This window comes from Prionailurus viverrinus, chromosome D2 (assembly GCF_022837055.1).
Source record: "Prionailurus viverrinus isolate Anna chromosome D2, UM_Priviv_1.0, whole genome shotgun sequence".
Lineage (NCBI taxonomy): Eukaryota > Metazoa > Chordata > Mammalia > Carnivora > Felidae > Prionailurus > Prionailurus viverrinus.
In genome coordinates this window covers 8,556,288-8,572,225 of record NC_062571.1, presented here as the reverse complement: position 1 = coordinate 8,572,225, position 15,938 = coordinate 8,556,288, and the positions used below count along the sequence as shown (strand labels likewise).

Here is a 15,938-nt window from a genome sequence, read left to right as displayed (position 1 = left end):
AAAATAAAAATGATTTTTTTCTATATTCAAGAAAAAAAGAAATGAAAAAGAGAAAAAAGAAAAAAGGAAATCATTTGAAAATATGAAAATGTGAATACACTGTAGTTGACTAAAATAAACTGATGGAAGTAAAATAGAATTTGAAAAAATTTACATAAAAGCAAAAAATATAGTAAAAAAATTAAAGAAAAATATTTTTAAATAGAATTTGAAAGTAAAAATGAAATTTTTCTTTCTGCAATCAAGAAAAAGAAAAGAAACAAAAAAGAAAAAAAAAGGAAATCGTTTGAAAATTTGAGAAGGTGAATACACTGAAGGAGACTAAAATAAAATGATGGAAGTAAAATAGAATTTGAAAAAATTTACACAAAATTAAAATATAGTAATAAAAATTAAAGAAAAATATTTTTAATAAAAATTAAAAATAAAAATGAAATTTTCTCTTTCTGTATTCAAGAAAAAGAACTGTAAAAGAGAAAAAAAAAGAAAGAAAATTGAATACATGGACCTGCTAAGAGATTGAAGTAGGACTGAAATTATTTCGTTTTCCCCTAGAAGTCAGACTCTGAAGGGCTTTATAGTCCATAAACTAAGTCGGTGGTGAGACTTGTGTTCAAGGAGGGAGGTTGGCCCAGTTGGGCAGGGCTCAGTGTAACCACTCCGCCCTCCACTAGATGGCGCTGCTCGCCTTCTGGGGTGGAGTGTTGCGGCGCTCTTGGGTGCGTATGCGCATGCGCGGCAGAAGTGCAAATGGCGTCAGCCACCTATCCAGTCTGTTCTCCCTCTTCAGCCCTCGTCCACGACCCGCTTTCTCACTGTCCGTGACCAGGCCCGGGGCAGCACTTCTCTCCCGAGTTCTGTCTCAGACGTGGCTGTTTTCCCCAGCCCCTTACTTCTGAAGGACCGCGGCTTTGACCCGTTCCGCCCTCTGCGGGAGGGTCTCACCCAGCAATGGCTGAATGAGCAATGGCCGAGTGTCGGCCGCACCCAGGAACACTTGCTGGACCCTGCTGCTGCCGGTGCCCGAGACTGCCGCCGGGTGCCGGGTACCGGCCCCCTCCCCCCCCCCCCCCCCAGAAAAAGTTCGCGAGATGGTGTAGCAGGTGCTTTTCAGGGATTATGGAAAATCACAACACACATCTGGCACCAGACTTCAGCCTTAAGGACCTTGTTCCAGCCCCAGCGAATGTGGCCGTTTTCTGGGGTCTGCCGGGACCAGGGGGCTTCAACCGTCTCCACCAAGTGTCCTTCCAGCAGTGGAACCGCTTTTCCCCGTGTGGCCCGAGAACCTCCCGGACCCCACCCTGCTCCTGGGGATTCGCCATTCTCACCAGAGCACCACCAGGTAGGGAGCTGCGGAGTTGCAGCCTTTTGTGTCCCCCTTGTTTACAGTCTTAATGGAATTGAAACCCTCTCCTTTCTCCTTTTTCCCTTTTTAGTTTAGTCCCTGTGGCTGTCTCCAATTTTCCACTTTCTCTCCAGCTGCTTTTGAGGAAGGGTGCTTTTCCCGTATTCTCACCCCCCCCCCCCCGTCTCTGTCCTCTCTCTGCTTGCGAAAGCACCTCCCTTCCTGTGCCTTCTTGCTCCCCAAGTTCACTTCTCCGCACCGCATACCTGCTGAATTCTGTGGTTCAGGTTGTGCAGATTGTTGTGTGACTCCTCCAATCAGTTTTCTAGGTGTGTAGGATGGGTTAGTGTTGGTCTGCCTGTGTTTCATGGATGCAAGACGCACAAAAAACTTCCATGCTGTTCCACCATCTTGGCTTCTCCCCTGAAAACATTTTCAAATCAGTTAAAGCCTAAGTTCTCACAAGGATTTATGAGGTCATGCACGGTGGCCTCCCCATGTCCTTACTTCCTCCTCCGCCTCATTGGCCCCCTGGATGGAACATGCTTGGGGCAGTCAGGCCTCTGCACCTGCCAGGTCTCCGCCTGGAATGCCCCCACCCCCACCCCAACGTCTACAGGCCTAGCTCACCCATTTCCTTTAGGGCTTGGCTCTATTGTCCCTTCTCTGTGATGAAGTAAACAAAAAAAAAAGTTTCAAACAGAGAGGGAGGCAAACAATAAGAGACTCTTAAGTACAGAGAACTGAGAGTTGATGGGGGGCGGGGGAGAGGGGGAAATGGGGGATGGGCCTTGAGGAGGGCGCTTGTTGGGATGAGCACTGGGTGTTGTATGTAAGTGATGAATCAAGGGAATCTACCCCCCAAACCAAGAGCACACTATACACACTGTATGTTAGCCAACTCGACAATAAATTATGTTAAAAAATAAAAAGACCTGCTGGTGGCTAAACTACTAAGAAGGAATGGAAAATTGTAATAGAAACCATAAACTTAGAGTCCCCAGATTCGTAAAAGTGATAAACCGCCAGGCTACACCCTGATGTGTATCACAGCTCAAATTTTTCTGACACCAGTTTGCTTCAACTCACACATGGTTTTTAGCAGCTTTATTGAGATGTAATTCACAGACCGTAACATTCACCCCTTTCAAGTGCACAGTTCAGTGGTTTGGCATAGAGTTACTAAATGGTATGGGGTAAAACAGTCCCACTATCTGATTTGTTGAATTCCAGAGCAGTTTCGTCATCCCCCAAAGAAATCCCGTACCCATGAGCCCTCACTGCCCGTATCCTCCTTGCCTTTGCTCCTGCCAGCTGGGAATCTACTTTCTCTTTCTATAAATGGAATTAGACAATATGTGTAACTGTGAACGGCTTCTTCCACTTAGCATGTTTTCAAGGTTTGTCCACACTGTAGATGGATATATTACCCGATATCTGTCTATTGTATGGATACATCCCATTTTTATCTACCCATTCCTCAGTTGAAGAACATTTAGGTCATTGCTACTTTTTGGCTACTCTTGTAACTAAACCAAGCGAGAACTGTCCAGCCGATGAGCAGCTAGCTAATGGAAAAACTGACACAGTGCTTTGGTGGTGAAGCAAGATAGGCTCCTGGTGTGGCTCCAGCGAGGAGAATGGGGAGCTAATGCTCGAAGCTCTGAACTCCCGGAAGGCTAACAAACAGGTGATTTTAAAGGGTGAAAGTTCAGGGTAAGGGTCTCGGCTTTGGATCATGCTGACTGATGAGAGGTTAGGTCAGCTGTAGTATTTTCTTTCTCTGGTCATCTTGTTCCTTTGGGTGTGATTGTAGTGAGGGGGTCGTCCTGCTTCAGGGCCCTGGACCTGCAAAACGTTCTTGGCCGACTGCACCAGTGATGTCATCTGTGGGCACAAGGGCCGAAGTGCTACATCCTGTGACTCTTACCAACCTGCAAACTGCTATTATGCTTTTCTTGAAAACTACACATTGTGTTAACTTCAGGCGGAACAGCAGTCCACAGATTCTTGGGGAGGCAACTTTATATTATTTCCTGAGGCAATTTTACACGGTTCTTTAACTGTAACTAAGGCTGCATGACTCTGGCCAGAGGCAACACTGTAAACTTGTATTTTCCCTAAGTATACTTTTAGACAGGACCCTAGAAATAAATCGTACTTAAATCTCAGAGATATGTCCAGAAAAATCAGATGACCTGATTAAGTCAAAATAAATTAGAACTAACACACACTCTCACACACACACATACACTCACACACACACAATCCCCAAAAGTTAGGGTATAAAATGTTATATATAAAGTATTTCATTCTGGGAAAATATAATCATGTATGCAGGAAATAGATCTGGAGAGACAGATAGTAAATGTTACCAACGTTTTTCTCTTAGTGAGATTATTGTAGATTTTTGTTTTACTTATTCTCATTTTCTGTTTTTTGCTTCAATTAACTTGGGTTACTTGTGGAATTACAAGAATAGTACTTATGTAATAGACAGAAATAACAACTGATAACGAATGATTACTTACTATTTTCCAGACAAAGTTTAAACACTTCCTATGTATTTTAAAATATAAGACATGGGAATGTATAACTCCTTTAAAAATTCTTAAGAGCCCTAGTAGATGAGGACTCTGATAATCCACCATTTTACAGCCGAAGAAATTGAGGCAAGGAAAGGCCCCAGAAACAGCTGAAAAGTGAACAAAAATTACTAAAAGATGCACGGTGTCCACCAAGTTACTAAAGCATGAGAAAAATATCAGTTACTCAAAATATTGATTTTGACCAGTGTTTTATTTTAACAATTCGTTGTTGACAGACTCATCTGGAACTGGTGTATCTGGGGTGAGATAAGGAGCATGTGAAGTGGAGAAACAGATTTTTTTGAGAAGGGATTGCTTGAACCAAATCTTCGAAGATGGCTAGATGCTCACCAAGTTGGCAGGCTGGGGGTACAGGATATGGGACCGGCAAAGGCATATCATAGATGAGATATAGAAGATATAAGGTTTTTTACATTTTTTAACAGAAGCCAGAGTGATAGATTTTTATGCAAGCTCTTTTGATTTTTCATTGGCATCCACTAATTCAAATTTCTAGAACATTCTATGTTCTATACCAGCTATGTTGGCAGATGAAACATATCTGCAGGCTTTTGGATCTGACCTCTGGACTAGGCATCATGCCAAGTTACTGAGGCACCGAAGGCTTGGACTCATTCATTTTAGTGCCCTCAGCTGGGGATGGTCTTTAGTAGGTATCTACAAATGTCACTAATTGGAATCAAAGGCAGTTGTGTGCTGGGAATCAATGGCTCCTTGTACATTCGTTTCCAGAAATTCTTCTGGTGCTGGAATGTGCCACTGCCGGCCACCATTTGCTTTTTGTGCTGGAACTAACTGGAAAGCCCAAATGAGGAAAAGGAAGAGGCAGAGCTCGATTCTGCCCTCTCAGGTCAAAGCCTGGGGTGTCCCGGATTCCTAAACTCCATCGATTCTCCGTGACAGCTCCTTCCCCTCACCCCCAAACCTACTTCATTTGGTAGTATCCATTGCCTACCAAGAAGCATCTTCTCAGAGACAGAACAAAACAAGATATGTTTAAACGCCCTCCTTTTGGGATGTGGGACAGTCACTAGAATTTATTGAGCACAGAGAAGTGGAGTCCCCTGGAACCTTCAGCCCTGAAACTTGTGTAGGGATAAAAGGTGGAGAAAACAGGGCCAAAGGCCTGTGAGACCCTAAGGCCCTAAGCACCGGATGGGACCGGACCTCCCTGTGTGAGTCCCAAATGTAGAACCAGTTTTCTAGGGGAACTTCTGCCACCTATTGTCCATGAAGGGAGAGACACCATTCTGAGTTCTGAGGGCCGAAGACTCAGCCTATCTTTCTCCATATGGTACCTAGACTCTTGACCACAGGCTAGGAGAGCTGGGCTAGGAGAGTTGGGCCTTCCTGCTCTGAGGTTCCAGTTCCCCACCTCCTCGCCTCCTGCACTCTACTCTGAGGGAAGGGGCAGGTGTTGTCTACTTCTGAATCCTGGACGCCCAGGAGGGCACCTGGCCTTCAGAAAGACAACGAGAACGGGTTACTGTTAAGTGCTAAGTGGTTAATGATTCAAGAAGTTAGTTTCTGTAAACTGTTTAGTATCTGGCACATAGCAAGAGCTCAGTGAATCGACGCTATTCAGCTTTTTAAACAGGTCCAGTTGAGGTACAACTGATGAAGGTTAAGCTGCACACATTTAAAGTGTACATTTTGATGAGTTTTGACATATGTGCATGGCTGTGAAACCCTCACCACAATCAAAATAATAAATACATCCATTCCCTCTAAAAGTTTGCTTGTGCCCTTTTGGAATCCAACCTCTTCTCTTCTCCAAAAGATACTCCCCCTGTCAAGCAACCAGTAATAGTCTTTCTGTCACTGTGGATTAATTCACATTTTCTAGAATTTTCTACAAAAGAAATCATACAGCGTGTACTGTTTTTGTCTTCTTTCCCTCAACATAATTATTTTAAGAGCCATATATGTTGCTATGTGTATCAATATTTCATTATTTTTTAATGTTTATTTATTTTGAGGGGGGGGGAGGGAGAGAGAGAGAATGAGCAGGGGAGGGGCAGAGAGAGAGAGAGAGAGAGAGAGAGAGAGAATCCCAAGCAGGCCCCGAGCTGTTAGCACAGAGCCTGACTCGTGCTTGAACTCATGATATGTGAGATCATGACCTGAGCCAAAACCAAGAGTTGGATGTCTACACTTTTTAATTTTAGCCATTCTGGTGGGTAGAATAGTGGTGTCTCATCATGACTATAATTTGCATTTCCCTGATGACTAATGATGGTGAGCATATTTTCACGTGTTTATTTGCCATCTATGTATCTACTTTGGTGGCACGTCCAAACCTTTTGCCCATTTTTGACTGGGTTTTTAGTCCTGTTACTAAATTGTAACAAGTATACCTTATCATTTTTATAAAGTCTTAAAAACAGTGTATTGAGGTGTAGTTCATGTACCACACAAGTCACTCTTTGAAATGTACAATTAAATGACTTTCAGTTTATCCACAGAGTTGTGCAACGAACACCACAATTAATTTTAGAACCCTTTCATCACAGCAAAAAGAAAGCCACAACCTTTAGCCATCAGCCCACATTCTCCCAATCCCTGCCCCCACCAGCCCGAGGCAACCACTAATCTGCTTCCTGTTGGGATAGACTTGCCGATTCTGGACATTTCATGTAAACGGAGTTATTTTCCCTTTTTGGTGCGTGTGACTGGCTTTTATCCCTCAGTATGTGTACAGGGTTCATCCATGTCATAGCATGCATTAGACGTTCGTTTGTTTTTATTATGCAATAATATTCCAGCGTAGAGATAGATCACATTTACCCATTCATCAGCTGGTAGGCATTGCGCTGTCTCTACCTTTTGGCTGCTCTGAGGGATACTTCTGTGAACATTTGTGGACGGTTTTTACGTGAGCACGAGTTTGCATTTCCCTCGGGTGTATACACGGGATGGGAATTGCTAGGTCATAAGGCAACTGTATGTTTATTGAGCCTTTTGAAGAACTACAGGCTGTTTTCTGAGGCAGCCGACCATCTTATATCCCAGCCTGCTTTGTGTTCTCCACATCCTCTTCCACGTGTATTATTATCTTTCTTTCTTTCTTTAAGTTTCTTTTAAGGTTATTTGTATTTATCTTGAGAGAGAGAGTGAGCATGAGCGGGAGAGGGCCTGAGAGAGAGGGGGAGAGAGAATCCCAAGAAGCTCCACACCGTCAGCAAGAAGTCTGATGTGGGGCTCGATCCCACGAATCGCGAGATCATGACCTGAGTTGAAATCCAGAGGTGGTCACTTAACCAACTGAGCCACCCAGGTACCCCTCTGTCTTTTTTATTATAGTCATCCTAGTGGATATGAAGCAGAATCTCACTGTGGTTATAAGGTATTTTTTGAAATAGAAAAAGTTTTTATTTTGAAGAAGTCCAATTTGTTAATATTTTTTTTTCCTTCATGGGTTGTGCTTTTTATGTTCTGTTTAAGAAATCCTTTTGGCAAACCCGATATTTTCTCTGATCTCCCCATAAATTTCAAATTTATGGCGATGGTTCATTTTGAGTTAATTTTTTAAAAGTTTATTTATGTTGGGGCGCCTGGGTGGCTCAGTCGGTTAAGCGTCCGACTTCACCCGGGTCACGATCTCGCGGTCCGTGAGTTCGAGCCCCGCGTCGGGCTCTGGGCTGACGGCTCAGAGCCTGCAGCCTGCTTCCGATTCTGTGTCTCCCTCTTTCCTTGCCCTTCCACCATTCATGCTCTGTCTCTCTCTGTCTCAAAAATAAATAAACGTTAAAAAAAATTTTTTTAAAAGTTTATTTATGTTGAGAAAGAGAGAGACAGCATGAGCAGGAGGGGCAGAGAGAGGGAGAGAGAGAGAATCCCAAGCAGGCTCTGCACTGCCAGCATAGCCCAAGTGGGGCTCAAACTCACGAACTGTCATATCGTGACCTGAGCCAAAACCAAAAGTCAGACGTTTAACCAACGGGGCCACCCAGGTGCCCCCAGTTAATTTTTGTGTACGCTGTGAGGTAAGGGTGGAGGTTAACTGCTGTGCGTGGAGCCATCCAGTTGTTCCCACACCATTTGTCAAAAAGATGATTCCTTCCCCACCGTACTGTCTTGTGAAAATCAACCGAGGGTCTCTTTCAGGACTCTTACTTTTAAGCAGGCTTACTTAGGGATAATTTTGCCCCATGCTGGGGCAATAATATCCTTCTGAGTCTACTGGCAAGTGTCTTTTATGTTAGAAGGTTTTTCCCTTCTGGTCCGGTATCGCCTGAACTAGTCTCAATCCTTTGTAAACTTGGGGGACTTTCCCATTTGTTCCTCTCAGGTGTCTTTTTCCCTGGTCTAGTGTAGTTTCTTCACATACAGACTCTGGGTAATACTCAGCCCAGGACTTGAGAGGAACCCTTGGTAGATCACTGGAGCGCTCACGTGCGCGCGCTGTCTCTCTCTCTCTCTCTCTCTCTCTCTCTCTCTCACACACACACACACACACACACACACACACACACACACACCATCTTGCACCTGCTGTCTTCTGTAAAGCTTTCTCTTTATACTAAATGTATGGGTCATCTGCCAGTCACTGTGGCTTACAATGGCCCAAAGCAGAAAGTGGGGAAAATCCTCCCTTACTTGGATGAAGGCTTCGTGGTTGGATATTTGTTTGTTTGTTTGTTTGTTTGTTTATGGATGAAAAACCTGGACTTAATTTGCCTGGGCTGCGTCTTGGACTGCTCTACCCTCTACCTTGTGACTTGAGGCAATATATTGAACCTTTCTAACCCTCCATTTACCCACTTGTAAAATGGGGTTATGGAGGTAGTTTTGACGGTTGAAGGAGATACTCTGCGTAAAGGGCTTAGCACAACGTCTGACACACAGAAATATTGCTAAATGTGATGCTCATTCTTCAGTGCTCAAGTGTGGGGCAGTCATCTCTCTCTTGACTTGGTTTCACATCCAACACGATTCTCCAACTTCACTGTCTTCTCAGTTTTTTCTAAAAAAGTTTATTTATTTATTTTGAGAGAGACAGAGTGCAAGCGGAGGAGGGGGAGCAGAGGAGGGAGAGAGGATCTGGAGCAGGCTCTATGTTGACAGCATAGAGCACAATACGGGTCTCGAACTCGTGAACCATGAGACCATGACCTGAGGTGAAATGAGACGCTTACCCGACTGAGCCACCCAGGTGCCCTCTTCTCAGCTTTCGTATCTTCTGAGTCTCTATGTTATTTTTTGTTAGTTATGCTTCCTCTCTGGGAGACCTCATACAGCCTCGGGGCTTTAAACACCATTATAAGCAGATTATTCCCACGTTAAATCTCCAGCCTGGAACGTCATTGACTTTGAACACTGGATGTGTGCGTGCCAGTGCTGATCTTTGCCAGTTTGTCTCTGGAACCGTTCTCCATCCGTCCTCTGCTCTGTGTCTTGGAGGGTGAGGGGTCTGATCCCTGCAGCCTGCATTTCTTAGGGTCCTCGGTCAGCCAGCGTCAGGTTGCATTTGAGCCTAAAGAGGGACTGGTGGGAGACCGGAGGGCGGGAGCCAGGTCAAGCCACAGGATGTGTGGTTCTCCTCTCTCGGCCTTGGAAGTGTCTCTGGCAGAGACTACTGCTCAACGCAGGAACCTCCGGTCTCTGGTGACACTGTCTTCCCCCGATAATGCCTCAGCCTTGCCTGCTGTCGCTGGTCTCTGCGGGGCTTGTGCAAACCCTGTTTGGCTTCCTGGAAATTCCGCCACCTGTGTAACCATTTCTTCTGTTTGGGATCCCTAGAGTGAGTTCAGGTTGCCGGCAGAGCCTTGGCGGAGAGAATTCTCTGAGTGTCTCAAAATCAACACATCTAGAACAAACACTTGATTTTCCTCCCAAGCTGCTCTTCTCGGTGCTCACTCCCTTTGAATTCATGGTACTTTCTCCATTTGAATCTGAGTATTTTTCTCCACCTCCACTGCTCCCACTGCCCCAGTCCAAGCCATCATTAACTCTCGCTTGGACTATTGCAGTAGCCTTCCAATTTGTCTCCCTGTTTCCATAGTTGACCCTAGCCGACAGAGTATGTTGCCTTTCTTTGGGAAACCTTCCACTGGCTTCTTCTCTAAAATTGTCCTGCAGGGCACCCAGCTACTTCTAAGACTTCGTGTTCTACCACTCTCTACTACCACATTTGTTCTTCCTAGAACCCATCAGGATATTCTGTCTCAGGGCCTTTGCACGTGCTATTCTCTCACCCCAGAATGGTCTTTCTCCAATATCCACATGGTTCTTAGTCACCTTCCTGTTTGTGTTCAGTGGTCACTTCATCAGAGTCCTTTTCTGATTACCTTACATATAACATAGCATCTTCCTTTATTGTCTCTTTACTGTTTTATTGTTCTTTGTAGAACTTTCTAGTACTTTATATTATATATTTATTTATGGTGTCTCTCTTTCCGTTGGAATGTAAGCAGGAGAACAGGGACCTTATTTGGTTGGCGGCTACACTGCAGTGTCTTAATGGTTGGCAGTTTAGAAATAAAAATAAAATGTACAGCAAGATTGCTTTGCATCAGACACATTGCTTAGCGCTTTATACTGAACATATTATTTCTTTTCACTTAGAGAGCCCATAGCCTTATGGCAGGTGCAGAGGGTGCCAACCCTGCAGGAGCTCCTTTGGCAGGGCGCAGGCAGCCTCCGCTGCCTGTTGATGTCCCTGGGCTACTGCTGGGTCTGGGAGGCGGAGCCTCCGCCCCGCTGGGGCCCGCCCACAGCGCATGCTCTGCGGGGTTGAGCCGCTCGGAAGCACAGGGCAGGGTGGGGTCTCTGCCGCACTTCCCGAAGGCCCGCGGCTCCGATTGGCTGTGCACAAAGCTTAAGCTGGGGAGAGGGTGGAGCGCCTGCCCTCGCGTCTGGCCCTCCAGGTGCCCGGCTCCGCGTGCGGGCACTGCGGCTCTGGACAGCTGCAGGGGAGGATCAGTGCAGGTGAGTGGGACTCTGGCTGCGCCGCCAGGTGAGGTGCGGCAGCCCCTGCCTCCATGTGCGCCGCCGCCCCCCTCCTCCCCTCCCCCCCCCCCCCCCCCCTTCTCGCCGTGAGCCTTTGCAGGCTGGCGGGACCCCCTGCGCTTGGCGCCTGGAGCATCCCACCTGGAGCACCTTGTCTGGAGCATCTGCGGGCGCCCCTTCTACGGGCGGCGCGGTCCAGGTTTCAGGGTGGGGGGTCCCCCTGAAGTTGCCCGCCCTTCTCCGGGAGCCCTTCGATTTCCTGGACGGGAGCGGCCGCCGATCAGCGAAGCCGTCCGGAACCCGCGGACTGCGGTGACAATCGAGACTCCTGATTCCCAGCTACCCCCTTTCCCCTGGTCAAGCTTCCTTCTAAACCCGTTGCCACTTTGCTTCCGGTACGTAACCTAGGTGCAATCTCAGCCTCTCTCGAAAGAAGATTTAACGGTACCCCCCAGATTTGCGCAGAGTAGTTCACACAGCTCAGCAGCGCTGCCGGCGGTGTCTGGCGAGTAGCGCAAGTTTAAATGGGAACCGAAATTATTGGTGGTGGTGGTGTCATTATTAGAAAGCAAAATGGAAGGCTGCTTTGCGGTTTTTCTTTTCTCCAGCCACTGAACTTTTGGACTACTCCCTATCCCGTATTCCAATCTGAACTGTGCATCCAATATTTGCCTGGCGTCTCTTCGGGCCCTAGGGGTTCAAAGTTGAGTCAGACGCCCGCTTTGCACATGGGCTGGGGTGAAATGAGGGCCAGCCGAGCACATACTTGGATTGTTACAATGTAGAAAGACCCGAGATAAAAGTTGCTAAGAAAACCCAGGAAAGCACACAGAACCCAGCCTGGATGGGGGCTTTTTCTCCATTTAAGCTTCTCAATCATCAGCCTTCCGGGAATCCCTTGACTCCTCCTAGGTTGAGAAGCTTGCTTAATGTTGTGTCCGAAGGAAAAATTACCTGGGTGATAGATCCTGTCGCCCTCCTGGAGCCTCTCCGTGGACAGCTGGCCCAGGTTCTGTAGGGCAGGACTGAGTGCAAACAGTCTGCTGCCAGATGATTCTTTGTTTTAAATTGTGGGCACAACTTTTCCGTTTCCTTTTCAATCTACACCCCATTCCCTAGTAAAAATGGACTTTGGGGAGGTTGAATTTATGGCTCGGGCCGAGGCAGTCCTTTCCAACCACCACAAAGAAGTCTACACTTGTGAGTAAAGGCCAGTGAGTTTGCTTTGGCGGTGCAGATTCAAGGTAACATGACTTTCTTTGTAGATGTTCAGGGTTCACTGCTGTTGGATACTAAGTGCAGTGCTTGCTTTGGCAGAATTCACTATTTGTAATCTCCTGAGAACCAATGCCCTAAGATTTGTGGGTTACTCAGTTAAGCACAAATCTCAAAAACAGCCGTATTATTGACATACAATAACAAGACTTTTTTAAGTGAACAATTTAGAAATTTTGACATATGCATACACCTGCAAAAGCATCGGTAGATTCAGTATAGTGAACCTGTCCATCACCCATCTCGTGCATACCCCTTTGCAGTCTTTTCCTCCTTTCCCTTTTCTTCTCAGGCAGCCAGCCCTAGATCTGCTTGTAGAGTTTTCTATAAATAGACTCAGATGTATTTATTCTTCTTGTGTTTTGGTCTTGCTTTCATTCACCATAATTAGTTTGAGATTCATCCGTGTTACTGTGTGTTCATTCCTTTTTATTGCTGAGTAGTATGTATATATCATGTTCATGTCCTATCCATAACCATTCACCCATTTTGGACATTTGCGCTTTTCCAGTTTTTGTTTATTACACACAAAGCTGTTTTTTTTTTTTTTTAATTTTTTTTCAACGTTTATTTATTTTTGGGACAGAGAGAGACAGCATGAACGGGGGAGGGGCAGAGAGAGAGGGAGACACAGAATCGGAAACAGGCTCCAGACTCTGAGCTGTCAGCACAGAGCCCGACGCGGGGCTCGAACTCCAGGACCGCGAGATCGTGACCTGGCTGAAGTCGGACGCTTAACTGACTGAGCCACCCAGGCGCCCCCACACAAAGCTGTTTTAAACATTTTTATACAAGTCTTTGAATAGGTATACATGCATGCGTCTTTTTTTTTTTTTAAGTGATTATATTTTTAAAAATGTAGGATGCCTAGGCTGTAGTTCCTGCTTTGCTTCTAATCATCCAGGTTCCTTGGGGAGACTCACTTTGCCTTTAACATCCATCCCCAAGGTCTTGCTGTGATTTTGTACCATCCCTGGCAGAAGCTTAATCATCTTTGTTGGTGTTCTGGAGGGTCTCAGAAGGAGAAAGGATGTTCTTCTATCCTGTTTCTCTTGCAGGCTTTCTTCCATTTCAGCTTTTTCCTTGGATGACCTATTTATTTTATTTATTTTTTTAAAATTTATTGTTACTTTTTAACTGAAGTATGGTTGACACAATGGGCCATTCATTTCAGGTGTACAACATAGTGTTTCAACATCTTTGTGTGTTATGCTATGCTCACGTAAATGTAGCTACCGTCTGTCACCATGTAACTATTCCAGTACCCTTGAGGACATTCCCTACCCTGTACGTTTCATCCCTGTAATGTATTCATTCCATAACTGGAAGCCGTTATCTCCCTCTCCGCTTCACCCATTTTGCCGGACCTCCCACCTGACAGCCACTCTGTATTTATGTAGGTCTCTGTATTTATGGGTTTGTTTCTGCTTTTTGTTTGTTTATTCATTTGTTTTTTAGATTGCACTTATACGTGGAATCATGTGGTTTTTGTCTTTCTCAATCTGGCTTATTTCACTTAGCAGAACATTTGGGTGACAAATTCGAATCCTGATGTGTAATTTTGGGCAAGAACGGAAATAAGTAGACAGTGGGAGGCAAGCACTAGTACTGCACTTAAAAATGAGAACTTAAAAATGTTAAATCATTATTAGAAGGGAAAAGGTGGGAGGTTAACCAGTTCTGAAATTTTGTGGATCTTCCTTTTTTCCAGCCTATTATCCTCTAAGTCCTCTTCTCTGTTATTTCTCTGGAGCAATTTGTTGAACCTTGTGGTGAGAGGGTGAGTGGGTGTGCTGGGCTCCAAAGGTCACATGGTAACCTTGTGGAGGATGGCAGGTAGAGAGGTTTCTTAGTAAAAAAAATAATAATTCCTTACTTTTTTCTGTTTCCAGATAGGGCCGGAATCCTTTGTCTCATGTTTGCCCCTGAACCTGACTTTGACTTGCCCCTAAGCCTGGTTCAGAACTTTTTATGGGAGCATTAATCTACCGGCATAATTTGTGCAGTGAAATTCAGACAAATAACAATAGACTACTTTATACAGAATGAAGATGCAGCTCCTGGGGTTGGTGTTCTGTTTGGTCCTTGGGACCTTGCAGTGCGAGGCGTTCAAAGGGAAGCTGGCAGCTGTGGATCCCGAAGCAAATATGAATGTGGTAAGTTTCTCGAAATCTCAAAGATGCTTCAACATTTTTTTAAAAGTTTTATTTATTTATTTTGAGAGAGACAGAGACAGCATGAGTAGGAGAGGGGCAGAGAGAGACGGAGAGAGAGAATCGTGAGCAGGCTCCACACTGTCAGCACAGAGCCCGACGCAGGCTCAAACTCACGAAACTGTGAGATCGTGACCTGTGCGGAAACCAAGAGTCCGACACTTAACTGACTGAGCCGCCCAGGCGCCCCTGAAAGATGCTTTTAAAATGCATGTGACGGGTGGTGCCTGGGTGGCTCAGTCGGTTAAGCGTCCGACTTCAGCTCAGGTCACGATCTCGCGGTCCGTGAGTTCGAGCCCCGTGTCGGGCTCTGGGCTGATGGCTCAGAGCCTGGAGCCTGTTTCCGATTCTGTGTCTCCCTCTCTCTCTGCCCCTCCCCTGTTCATGCTCTGTCTCTCTCTGTCTCAAAAATAAAAATAAAACGTTAAAAAAAAATTAAAAAAAAATGCATGTGACAAAGGTCAGTTATTTTCTGAGATTCGGTTAAGTGGGCCACATGAAGCCACCAACTCACCTCTTTGAAGGATAAAAACGTATCAAAACTTTGCAAGAATGCTACCCCCGAGTGCTGCTGTTACAACACAGTGAACAAGAAGTGTGATTAGCAATGTCCAGGGAGCACAGTTCGATATAAAAATCAAAATATCTGAAAAAAAAGTTTTGTTAGAACAAATAAGCAAAAACAATTTGTGGAGTAATTAATATTTCAAATTTGAAATTAACGTTTCAAGGTTATTAATCTTAAGGAAACAATAAAACCTGGAACTATCTCATTTAGGCCTAAAACATGGGAAAATACAAATGACTAGAGACAGTAGTTACTTTAAAATAGATGAAGCAGTGACTCAGCTGAAGAATCAAGACACCACGGTTAGAAGCTGATAAATCCAAAGTGAGTCAAGAGAATGTAACTTGATCAGGGTCTTAGGGTCAAGTTTTAGTTCTTGTCCCCAATTTTTTCTTATTCCTCCCCTCCTTTAATTTTTTTTTTCTGTAAAAATGGAAGAATTAAATTCTTTCAGATACTTGCAGAGGAAAGGAAAGTGAGCATTTACTTACATTAAATCTAGATAATTGAATTATCCATATTCTACTGAGCTCCCGGTTAAGAGTTTCTCCATGGACTGCTCCTTATGGAGAAGTGAATTTGATCACAATCTCCTGCTTTTCATCTTTTCTTGTCCTCCAACTCCACCTTGCCATTCTGTATTTTACTAGTGTAATTTCATTAGTTCATTGATAAAAACAGATCAATGCTACGCTTTGTTTCCCAGGAAGGGACCTCTGAAAATAAGGATATTTTATGCGTGCAGATCACAATATTAGCTGGCATATTTAGAAAAGAAATAAAGAAGAATGTTTACTTGTACCTGGGAGCCAGGATGGAAACAAAGAGGCCCAACGTGGTGGTGAAATCAGACACGCGTGGTGTAGAACATGTTAGAATGTTGAAACCAAGGTTAATCCAACAGCTGTGAATAGAAGATCCGGATGAAACCAGTGGAGGATTTACTCTTGCGTGGGGGGTGCTACTAGGTTGAG

General features: G+C 45.0%; 1 protein-coding gene across 2 annotated transcripts in view; it reads left to right on the top strand.

Annotated features, from left to right (window-relative positions):
- Window positions 1-1,099: 1,099 nt before the first annotated feature.
- Window positions 1,100-15,938, top strand: part of LIPA (lipase A, lysosomal acid type) — a 45,209-nt gene continuing 30,370 nt past the window's right edge. Inside the window, exons 1-2 of one of the 2 annotated variants that reach the window (XM_047825795.1) lie at window positions 1,100-1,345; window positions 14,228-14,339. In XM_047825795.1, the coding sequence (XP_047681751.1) occupies window positions 14,229-14,339 (111 nt within the window). In that variant the 5' untranslated portion in view covers window positions 1,100-1,345; window position 14,228. Of the gene's footprint in view, window positions 1,346-10,730; window positions 10,888-14,227; window positions 14,340-15,938 lie in introns of those variants that run through there. The other variant, XM_047825794.1, reaches the window with a different exon arrangement.